The 12497-nt window shown below is 36.6% G+C and overlaps 1 protein-coding gene across 1 annotated transcript; it reads left to right on the plus strand.

The window, feature by feature from the left end:
• The first annotated feature begins 714 nt into the window (after positions 1-714).
• On the plus strand, positions 715-12241 carry scinlb (scinderin like b). Its single transcript, XM_058761168.1, has 17 exons — positions 715-841; positions 2493-2678; positions 4131-4285; positions 4614-4775; positions 5358-5507; positions 5974-6063; positions 6315-6447; positions 7163-7251; positions 7530-7745; positions 7859-7992; positions 8085-8175; positions 8537-8707; positions 8787-8961; positions 9031-9146; positions 9246-9323; positions 10328-10388; positions 11263-12241. The coding sequence occupies exons 2-17, from the start codon at positions 2498-2500 to the stop codon at positions 11421-11423; spliced, it is 2163 nt and encodes a 720-aa protein (XP_058617151.1). The 5' UTR covers positions 715-841; positions 2493-2497; the 3' UTR covers positions 11424-12241.
• The last annotated feature ends 256 nt before the right edge of the window (positions 12242-12497 follow it).

Raw genomic sequence — 12497 nt, forward strand, 5'->3', positions numbered from 1 at the left:
TCTTATTTTACATTGTGTCTGCCATTTTGCAAGGGCCTTGTCTAGGAGACATTTTCTTATGCAGTGCTTCCTGTATCAGAAGTTGTAAATGTGTTCAAGTTTGCCAACAATGTTTGAGTAAGCCGACAATATTTGTCATTACAGTTGCTCCTGAATTGTGTGGTCATGGCTTTCCTGTTGCTACATTAGGCAAACATATACTTGTAACACCCTTGTTCTGTTTGTAGAGCTTGAGTTTAATGAAATTAGCCAGTGAATGTATTAGAAGAACTGTTTTTATATATAACAGCAATTCATGACAAATAGGAATGTTGTTACCTTATTGAACATACGGAAAAACTTTTGGCTGACATAAAACAGTTCATATAGTATATCATTTAGGTTTGTTGCAAATGGGGAAAAAGCCCTTTGAAAGCTGTTTCAGTAAATGGCAGTGATGAATAAAATACTACAATAAAATTACAGTTTATGTCACGTTATGTCATTTTAATCTACAAAACACAAGCTTTTAGAATCACATATTAAGCCAAAAATGCAAAGGCGGTGTCAAAACCGAGTGAGTTGTTTGTTTATATTTTATTTGTATTTATTGATTTATTCTTTGTCATTATATACGCCTCTAAAGCCCAAAAATGTTGCATAGGTAGTCTGCTGAGATGAGATTTTGAGAGGTAACTGTATTGTAAGATCACTGTGTGTTCACACACACACACACACACACACACACACGCCCCTGTTCTACAGACACTCCCTCCAGTTAAATCGCGGATTCGGTAAAGAAAGACTACAACACATCGCTTTTTCTCGTGCACTGACAGCTTTCTGCATCTGCCACAATTTCGTAAGTTGTTTTCAATATCTTCATTTTACGTCATATCGCTTTTGAAATTAATTGGCTGCATAATGAAAACTAAACGAATGGAGTATTCCTTACTCAAATAACAATAAATAGTAGCATATAAATGTTACTCTGCTCACATGGTAACGCTAAATATTTGTTATCCAGATGGGAAAGCGGTTTAATGCACGCCACGTTTCCACTTCCATAAGACAAAGTCCAACTTTGCTTTCCGTTTTAAAGTTATAGCACAGCGATTCATTTATGCTCAGAAAAGTGACAGGCTTTGAATTCAGTACAGCAGTGAAGGAAGGACATAAAAAAAAAATCTTTGCAGGATTTGTAGTTGTGTAAAATCTGAAATGCATGTCATTGCTACTTTTATGCATATGCAGCTGTGCAGTTCCATTTGACCATTTTTGGTTATAGGAACAATGTTGTCTATATACTGCTATGTAGACTTTTATACGTTATACATACATACATACACACACACACACATATATATATATATATATATATATATATATATATATATATATATATATATATGTGTGTGTGTTTTAAAATAAATAACTTTTGTGTAAATTTAAAGTTTCTTGAGCACCAAATCAGCATATTAGAATAATTTCTGAAGGATCATGTGACACTGAAGACTAGAATAATGACTGCTGAAAACGCAGCTTTGCCGTCACATCAATAAATTACACAATATTATAATATTTAGCAGTATTACTGTTTTTACTGTATTTTGATCAAATAAATGCACCCTTGATGAGCATGAGAGACTTCCTTCGAAATTAATCAAGAAATTGTATTATAACCAGTGCATTACATCACAGCAGCAGAGCCTCTTTGCCTGTTAATTTGATAACTGAAACAGGTTGAACTAATAATATAATGACATGGTCTATTAAAGTTACTCAGAGAGCCATTTACATCTGCTTCAGGAAATATGTAAATATATACATTTGCATGGACTGTGGGTTTTGTGCCTTAAAGCCATGTCCTATATGTATAATATTTCAAATGGAGAATGACAACATATTAAAACTCATAAGTATCAGCTGCAATGGCATGGAGGCTTTTTTTATATACTAGCATAAAACTGCTTAACATTAACATGACTGATGGATGCAGAATGTATCATTTACTGATTACTATATAAAAAGCATAAGGCCATGTTAAATGTTTAGATTAGTTTCTGAGGTAGCATGCAAGCCAATTTTAACACCTTGATAATGTCTTTCTTATCAGCTGTGCGTTGTAGTCAACACCGTGATGATTAGTAAGATCCTCTTTTTAAAGGCTCAAAGTCTTATCTATCCTGCCACAGAGGCACAGCGGTGTGATGTGTGGTGCATTACATTTGCATCTGAGTTTTTGCATGTGAGTTAATGGTGCAGATAGTCCCCATGCTGTGCCAGACTGTGTGTTTTATGGGAGCCAGTGATTCCAGAATCACAGACGTCAGAAGATTCAGACTTCATATTGTCTCAAGCGATGACCAAGAGCATTCTCAGAGGAACAGATACTTCTTACTTCTCTAAAGCCTATTTCTCTTCTCTATTTCCTGCGCACTAGACATTTTTCCCAGTATGACGTAATGCCCTGTATAGACATCCAAACCTTTTATCTTCTGCATCCCTCTCAGTCACTATGGTGTCCCATAAGGAGTTTGAGACTGCAGGGAAAGCTCCTGGTCTGCAGATATGGCGCATTGAGAACATGGACCTGAAGCCAGTGCCTAAGAATCTCTATGGCAACTTCTATACGGGTGATGCCTACCTTCTGCTGTACACCACCAGCGCACCCTCGTACTATATACACATGTGGATGGGTAAGGGACACACTTAGCGGTCTGAATAGAATAGAATCATTTTACCTATGGATGTACAATAATATGAATATATCTTTTCACACATGGTGAACCACATATGTTTTACATTTGCTTTATTTAGATGAGGAAGGAAGTGGCCTGTCTGTTTTTTTCAGTTTCATGTCATTTCATTTTTAATGAAATCCCATAAGAGAGTGCCGGGTTGCTTTGTGTAGCTCGTGAGAAATTAGTTACTGTAAATACTGTAAATACTCACCACCATTAGCTCACAGAAATATAATGAATTCTGAAAGTGTACCTATTTTGTGCTAATTACTTATGACAGTCCCTCCTACCCCTAAGGAAAAGTTCATTTGATCTAGTACAGATGGCATACCTCAGAAGGGTAGTCACTTAAAGGGTATTTAGTCAGCACCAAAGACTACAGCGTGCCTTCGCTTGTTTGCATGGCAGCGCATCAACCGCTGGCTCTCAGCCCACTTAGGTTTATGTGGTCTCCTGTTTAATTCTAGAGACTGATCAGTGAGATGTTGTTTTTGTTCCACCCAGTGGTTTAAACATACTCGTTTTACTCGCAGACATGCTCCAAACCATAGTAGTTCTAAGACATTTGAATGGAACTGTAGTGTGAGAAGAAAAGGTTTATTTGAGGACACAGAGTGGAAAATCTCATAATGTGCTCCATGTGGCCTCTTTGGGGTTTTTATTTGGTTCTTATTTTGCCAAAGGCAGATCCACTGCTAGTGCTGCTTGGCAAAAGTGAGGTCAGGTTGAGTGTTCCTGTAAGTTGTAGGGCATTGTTTTTTCAGTAACAGAAGCATCTACTCTGAAACATGTTTTCACTGTCTTTTGTATGCTGCTTTTGTGTAAAAGTTGCGAGTTGTCATAATAATAAAGACGCAATACATTTTTGAGAAATGTATCAATTTAATGACTCATTAAATGTAGAAAGAATTTTTTTTATTTTTTTTATTTTTTTTATTACTCATTGAATACATGAGCGTCTACACACCATTTTCAAAAATATAAATATATTTCTAGGAAAGCTGCATCATGTGATATTTTACAACCTATACCAACACTGACTTGTCAAAAAGTAGCCAAATTATTTGATATTGCAAGAGACTTATTGACCTTACTGACATAACAGTTTTTGTTAACTATAACTATTTAAAAAATGATTTAACTAAAATAAAAATGAAATAAAATAGAATAGAATATAAATATTATATTAAAAAAACTTAGAAGGAAACTAATTTATTCATTTAAATTCAATAAATTTATTTAAATTAAAGCTAAATAGAAATATTAAAAAACGTTTAAAAATAAAAGATGTGTAGAAAAAACAGATGTGTGAATTGAATTATTATTATTATTATTTTTTTTATATATATATTAAAAAGATAGCTCAAACAAGCAACTCTTTTCCTGTGATCATTTCCCCTCCTCCAGGGAATGAGTGTTCTCAAGATGAAAGTGGAGCTGCAGCTATCTTCGCCACACAGCTGGATGACTTTCTTGGGGGTGGTCCGGTTCAGTTCCGTGAGGTCCAAAACAATGAGTCACTCACCTTCCTGGGCTACTTCAAGTCTGGCATCAAGTATAAGGTAAACTCACCTTTGCTTTTTAATGTAAATTACCCTTCTTAGAAGCAGAGTTTATCATTAACTTGTGATGCAAGTAACTTGTGAAGCAGTGAGAAGTAGAAGCATCAGAGTAGAATCAATTATGGCTCTGAAACATCCATTACTGTTTAGTCATGCCACATTCTTTCCATTAAATTTAGCAATTTGCTTAGCTCAGTAAGTTTGCATGGCTCTTTGAGAAGCACTCTGCTGAGTGGTTTGCATTTAGTTTTTTACTTTTAATTTTGGCCACTATCCCAGTATCATTTTATGCAATAAAATGAGTCAACTGTCTTTCCTGACTCCTCAGCAAGGTGGGGTTGCGTCTGGCTTCCATCACGTGTTGACCAATGATGTGAATGTGAAGCGTCTCCTGCACATCAAGGGCAGGAGGGCCATCAGAGCCACTGAGGTGGAGCTGTCCTGGAGCAGCTTCAACAAAGGAGACTGCTTTATCGTAGACTTGGGGAAGGTATAGATAACTAAAGCCAATAGGACACATTTGAATATCTTAAAATGTACTAAATTATCTTACTATTATATTTTCAATATACACTACAGTTCAAAAATTGGGAGTCAGTATGATTTGATGCTTTTTGTAAATATTTCACTATTATTAAATTTTAAAATAGTACTTTTTTTTTCTATTTCAATATATTTTGAAATGTAATTTATTTCTGTGATGGCAAGCTGAATTTTCAGTATCCATTACTCCAGTCACATGATCTTTCAGAAATCATTCTAATATTCTGATCTGCTTCTTAAGAAACATTTCTTGTTATTATTTGTGCTGTATAACAGTTGTGCTGCTTAATATTTTTGTGAAAAATAAGTGATTTTTTACAGATTTCTATAATTGATGAAAGTAGTATTTATTATTTGGAACATTATAAGCATATTTAACATCAGTTTTTACCAGTTTAATTCAATGTAATGCATCCATACTGAATAAAAGTACTACTTTCTTGATTTCTCTTTTTTTTTCTTCCCCAGGCTTTTGAATGGTAGTGTACATTTGAGTCATTTTAAAGACACTTTTCCCATTTTCCATCAGGACATTTATCAGTGGTGTGGCAGTGACTGCAATCGTTTTGAGCGTCTAAAGGCCTCCCAGTTGGCCATTGATATCCGGGACAATGAGAGGAATGGCAGGGCCAAGCTGATCATGGTGGAGGATGGGGCTGAACCAGACGCTCTGACTAAAGTGAGTGAAAGGTTTAAGCTCGACTTTTCCTGTAGCAATTCACGCTCAACCAACATCTGAATTACAATGTGGGTAGACATCAAAATCACTTACAATTTATTTCTTTATGTTTGCTGGTTAAGTGCAAAATGTTGAAGCTTTTATAAAATGACATACAGCGTTACATTTTCAGGGATGCTGAATAACCACACATAACGGTATGGACACCATCAAGCAGGCCTGATGTAAAATTTGGCACAATGGTTTGCTTGTTTGTGTTCTGGCTCTGGCTTGTGTGTTGTGTTAATGAGAAAGCATCCATCATGCGTTTAATGAGAGGTGATGAGTTTTGCGTGCCAAATATTCCATCCGCTATCAGGTCATTCAGCACAGGGTTCGATGTTTGGTCCACTTGGCATCAGATAAGTGTTTGAAATAAAGCCACGCTGTTCCCATATGGGCTTTAATCCTGTATTTCCTCTCGCAGGTTATTGGGCCCAAATCCAGCATCGCCCCAGCAACTCCTGACAATGAGGAAGTGGAAACCTCCAACAAGAAGAAGGCAGCATTGTACATGGTAATAAAGACTATTATCTCTACGTATATTTTAGCTCAGTTCTGAATATTTACCTTCTTAATTATTTATGTGGACTGTTGTACATTTATAGCTGACAGCTGTAAAGCTTAAAATACTGTCTACATAATTCACACAAGGACAAAAACATTGTGTTTCTCATTATCTTTATTTCTTAAGCTTGCGACACCTTTATTTATCTATCTTTAATTCATGTCTGATTGCTGTCCTGTGGTTTATCATTGTTATTGTAGATTTCAGATGCCTCTGGCTCCATGAAAACATCTGCTGTGGCCCAGACTAGCCCGTTCAAGCAGGAGATGCTCTCCCTAGATGAGTGCTATATCCTGGACAATGGAGTTGATAAGAATGTGTTTGTTTGGAAAGGTGTGTCAATGTGCATGAGTTGTTAACTTTAATAGCAGCATTAAAAAAAGTGCATCCTATTTTCTTTCCTAACACATATCCCTGCTCTTATTGTGCATAGTCCATTGGTTCACATTATTCCAAAGAACTCAACTTTACTTTTCGGCTGATATCATCTAGACCATGCAGGCTATTAAAGGGACAGTCTAGTCAAAAATTAAAATAGCGTCATCATTTACTCACCCTCATGTCGTTCTAAACCTGCATGACTTACTTTCTTTTGTGAAACACAAAAAAGTTTTAAAGAATTTTGGTAACCGAACCAAAGAATGTTTCTTGTATCACATTGACTTCCATAACATGGACATAAAATACTAAAAAGGGACCCAAATGGACCCAAAACTGTTTGGGTACCAAAATATCTTCTTTTATGTTACACAGAAACAGATAGTAATGACACTATTTTCATTTTTGGGTGGCCTATTTCCTTAAATTAATATTATTCAACAGCCAATTGTATGAGTCTGTTTAGAAATTGAATCTGCCCTATATCTGCTCTTGTATCTCTTAAATCTTATTACAGAGAAGTCAGACTGATACCATCTTTGTGTTTTTTCATAGCGCTGACATACAACACAGCATGACTAGGGGCCCTTTGTTTTAATGCACCACATATTTTTCATAAAAATGAAAGAGCTTCATTTAGCATGTGCTTCTGTCTTCCCTTTGCCAACAGGACCAAATGCAAACACATCTGAACGCAAAGCGGCTATGAAAGCAGCCGAGCAGTTCATCAAAGAGAAGAACTACTCTAGTAAAACACAGGTACATACATAATGAAGATTTTACACACATAATATTGACAATCAAAGAAATAGATCTATTGCTTATTAGTTTATTCTTGTAATAGAGTTTTTACTATTGAAATATTCTGGTTTGTAGAAATCTACATTTAGAAGCAATGTAAACGATTACAAAAAAAGGTTTATATATTTATGCACTTACTGATTTCATATAATATCTTACATAAAATATGACTGAAGATATGTTTTCTACATTCTTCACATTTACTGATACTGTATCTTCAATATTTGATGCTGTAGATCCAGGTGCTGCCTGCAGGGGGCGAGACCACCCTGTTCAAGCAGTTCTTCTCTAACTGGAAGGACAAGGACCAAACCACTGGTCCTACCAAGGCCTACACCATTGGCAAAATAGCCCATGTGGAGCAGATTCCTTTCGATGCCTCCAGCCTCCATAACAACAAGACCATGGCAGCCCAGCACAACATGGTTGATGATGGTTCTGGAAAAGTCCAGGTAAATTTCATTTTGGTCATCTAAAACTCTTTCACAGTGACATTGGGGACAGAAAGGAAGATCAAGTAAGGAAATGTTCTTTAATCATTAACCCTCATGTTTGTCTAAATCAGATCTGGCGTGTGGAGGGAGGGGAGCGTGTCCCGGTGGATCCCTCTACTTATGGGCGGTTTTTTGGGGGAGACTGTTACCTGATCCTCTACAGTTATAAACAGGGAAGTAGGGAGCAGCATATCATCTACACCTGGTCAGTCCAAATGTGTTTATAGTATATTATCTATGTTGTTTGTTTCATATGAACAAAGTTTCATTATATTGCATGCATGTGATGTGTTACAGGCAGGGTCTGAAGAGCACTCAGGATGAGCTGGCAGCTTCTGCCTTCCTTACGGTCCAGCTGGATGACTCCATGGGCGGAGCTCCAGTTCAGGTGAGAATAATCACTTTTGAAAAATGCTTTTTGAAAACCGCATACAATAATGTTTTTAGCTAACATGGTCAGTATGCTGTTTACTGACAAACTTACAGGGTACAGGTTTGGGTTGTATGTTTTTACATTAAGTGTACAATTCTTTATGATTTCCCAATCTTGTATGAATTATTACATGTTTACATGCCACTTGGGTTGGGCAAGCCTATAAAATCCAACATTTTCTGTATTTCTGAAGGTAACCACCAGGGTGTGATCTTGTTCCGAAGAGCCATTAAATTAACTGTTTGTGTGTTGTGACGTTTATCAATTGTATTCACATGTTCTATCATTACCTTATCCACCTCAATAAATTGTTCAGGTGCGAGTGACACAGGGTCAAGAACCTCCCCATCTGATGAGTCTGTTCAAGGGCAAACCTATGATCATCCATAGTGGAGGCACGTCCCGCAAGGACGGCCAGACCAAGACAGGCAGCATGCGCCTCTTCCACATCCGACAGAGCTCCTCTAGAGCCACGCGCGCTGTCGAGGTCAGTCACAGTCTGAATACTGTCGTACATACAGTATAGTGTAATGTTTCTCATGAATCACCTATAACTTCCATTGTAGGTTGAGCCATCTGCATCCGGCTTAAACACCAATGACGTGTTTGTGCTGAAGTCGTCAGATTGTGTGTTTGTGTGGAAAGGCGCAGGTGCCAGCGATGAAGAAATGGTCGCTGCAAAGTTTGTTGTAAGTGTGCTGGGAGGAAAATCCACTGATGTTGCCGAGGGTAAAGAACCAGGTGAGTGTCTGCCATGTTTTTTTTATGATGTATTATATGAACTGCTTTCTTACATAGCTCTCTCCTCAGCTGGATTCTGGTCGGCTCTGGGTGGAAAGAAGGAGTACCAGACATCTCCAACTCTACGAAATATGGTCAAACCACCACGTCTGTTCGGCTGCTCCAATAAGACAGGCCGGCTAATGGTAAGTGAGAGTCACAGAAACACACAGGCAGGCTGGAGGACAGCTGCGGTTTGTAAATATGATAATGTAATGGATCATATGTCTTGTTCTTCTTCTCAGGTTGAGGAAGTTCCTGGAGACTTCACTCAGTCAGACTTGGCTACCGATGATGTCATGTTGCTTGACACCTGGGATCAGGTGAGTTGATGCACAGTATGTAGTCCACATGAATATAGTTCAGACCAATGGTTCTCAACCAGGGGGTCTCAGCAAACTTCTATTGGGGCTTCATGATGACTAATTTGTTTCCCAGATCTAACATGTTCCCTCGCTTTTATTTATTTATGTATGAATAACTGTATGAATTTTTAGATCTGGGAAAGTCATAGCAAATAATAAAATCTTGAAAAGTAATGGAAATATCTTTAGTAAATACACATTTTTGTCTAGTTATATCAAGCATAAAACATTTTAGAAGTAGAATCTGTCATATTTGTAAGTTAAAAATATTTGATTAAAGCTTTATCCCACAAAACACAAATGTGGAAAAATGGAAATTAATACTAATATCATTTTAATATTATTATTGTAATTATTTTGTTTAATTGGTTTACTATATTAATAACATTTATGTTAAAAGCAGCTTTGTCATTACAGCAGAAGTATCAAAAATATCTTGTCTTAGATGATGAGGGGTCTTGGAGTCAAAAAGGTTAAGAACCGCTGGTTTAGACTGTAGCTGTGTCCCAATTCAGAGGTTGCATTCTTAGAAGGACACAGACTTCGAAGGCCACACCTTTAAAGTCTGTGAAGGTCAAACAGTACATTGTTAAATGGGACAGTCTGTAACATTTGACGAGCGGCAGTAACATTTGTACTGGAGTTTTATTCAAACTGTCTGAGAAATAAAACAGGGTAACCTGGCATTTTCTCTCAAAAAAATCCAGTCATCACTGGCACGCAATGAATCTTGGTATAGCCTGGGCTACGAAGGATCCATTTGTATCCTTTGTGTCCTGGGAAACGAAGGGCGCATTTCTAGCCTTGGAATAGGACAGCTTTTGTTGTGCCACGGTGATGCATTCGGTCTTGGAAAGCAACCTTCGATGGATGCAGCCTCTGAATTGGGACAGAGATTGTATCAGCTAGTACATGTATATAGTTAATGGGCTGTAATGCTGAAGAACTGCCGTTCTTTCTAGATCTTCCTTTGGATTGGTAAAGAAGCCAATGATGTTGAAAAAACTGAGTCACCAAAAATAGGTGAGTGACATGTTTACTAAATCATTTTTTCATGATAAAACATTGAGTTGAATCACTCACATTATCCTCCATCCAATACATTTTCCAGTCCTGGATGCTGATTGGCCAGTACAGATTTCCAGTCATGTACCATACTCAATATAGCAACATTATGTTCTGTTAATTAAGTGCTATAGGAATGAGTCCTAAAACTTGGAAACAAGTTGGCATTTTGAACTTCCAGTTCAGTCGTCCTGAAGTCATTGAATTTTTTAAACAGGATTTTGGTTAACACAAGCTTAAGATATTTTTCCATTTTATTCTACGGCAGTAATACCCCACTCCCACTGATATTTAAAGCTTTTATTGTCGTGAAAAAGGCGGTTGCTAACACATGGCTAAATGGGACAAGAGAGGTTGTCAGGGACTTTAAACTTCATCACGCCCAACAAATAAACTTCTCTTCTCAGTAGTCTGCTTTTATAGCCTCGTTTTCACACTCTTGCAAACTATTCTAACTCAGACTTTCTAAGTTATAGATTTCAAGTTAGGATCAAAAGAGTTGTCAGAAGGTTAATGGCAGTGACATTTAAGTTGTAGTTTGTTCATAGCCTAACTTCCGCTTTTTACTTCTGGCGATTGTATTTATGCTTCAAAATTCATAAAATTTGTTGATGAGGAAAATGTATAAGAATCATAGAGCTTTTATTAATCACAGAGCTTATTTTTTACAATAATCCAAAAGCCAATGGAATTTTTTTTTTTTTTTTTTTTGAGGGAAACAGGATGATGCTAACTTGTTGACCAGTTGACAAGTTGACCTACAAAAATATGTCATTCCTATTGTACTCTATATTGTGTATACTCTTTAACTGAGTATGTTCTTTGTCTGTAGCTAAGGACTATGTGGACTCTGATCCTTCTGGACGTCGTGGACTGCCCATCACAACCATAAAGCAGGGGGCTGAGCCCCCGACCTTCACAGGCTGGTTCCAGGCTTGGGATCAACATATGTGGGACACTGACCCTCTGGAGAAAATCCGAGCTCGCTTTTAAACCCAAAACGGTTCCCTCTTCTTTTCTTTACATAAGCACTTCTTGTTCCTGTGCAATAAATTGCAACTTTCCAGGGTTTTACACAATCTAAAGATTGGTGAAATGCCCATCTTGCTTAAAAGTCCACTCTGTAATGTTTTATTTTTTATTTTTTGTTAACATAATGTTGGCCATTATGCGATTGGTCTTGGACTGTGACTAGATTTAGTTACAGATGCAATTGTAGAAATAATTACAATTAATTAATTAAAAATCATTTAATCAGTAAGCAAAAGAGTCAAATATAGATGAGTTACTGAAATAAAGTCATTAGTATTTGACTGGTCATGTGATCTTAACATGTCTGCCCTCATGACTCAACCCCACTCCACGAGTGTTTTTTTAATCATTTTAAGCATAACCAAAAGTACTGTTTTAATGAGGAAAATGATCACCGTTAAAACTGACAGATTTCACATTACAGATCCATAGTTTTATTGAACCTAGTCCAGTAAAATGGATTTTGGGAATGTTTAGCTGTGTTCAACCAGAACCAGCTGTCATCATAGAAATCTACCAAATCTACCGAAATGATTAGCACTCATAATAATGGTATGAGGCATAAGGTATAGTTACCCTGTTACCCTAGTTTTTTTTTATCAAGTCTTTTGGCTTTTCATTTCTGCCATAATGGCTTCCAAACATGTTAACATTTTAAAATATGTGGCAAACTTCATGACTATTGTTTTTACACACAAGCCATTGATATATGTTCAGCTTGTACTATGATGTTGTTATGTTGGACTTTAATAAATTGAGATTTTGAGAAAGTGAAATTATATATGTATCTTTACTGTATTTAACCAATTCTACATTTTTATTATAATAACACAGAACAACTGTTCAAAAGTTAATGGTCAGTACTTTTAAAAAAAAAAAAATTTAAAGATGAAATTACTGATTTCATTCAGGAAGAACACATTCAATTCAATCAAAAGTGAGAGTAAAGACTGATGTTAGAAAATATTTTTTTGTTAAAATGAATGGCTTTCTTTTAAGCATTTATTATTTTAAGCAATTTCAAGAACAATGAAA

Source organism: Onychostoma macrolepis, chromosome 02 (assembly GCF_012432095.1).
Source record: "Onychostoma macrolepis isolate SWU-2019 chromosome 02, ASM1243209v1, whole genome shotgun sequence".
Classification (NCBI taxonomy): Eukaryota; Metazoa; Chordata; class Actinopteri; order Cypriniformes; family Cyprinidae; genus Onychostoma; species Onychostoma macrolepis.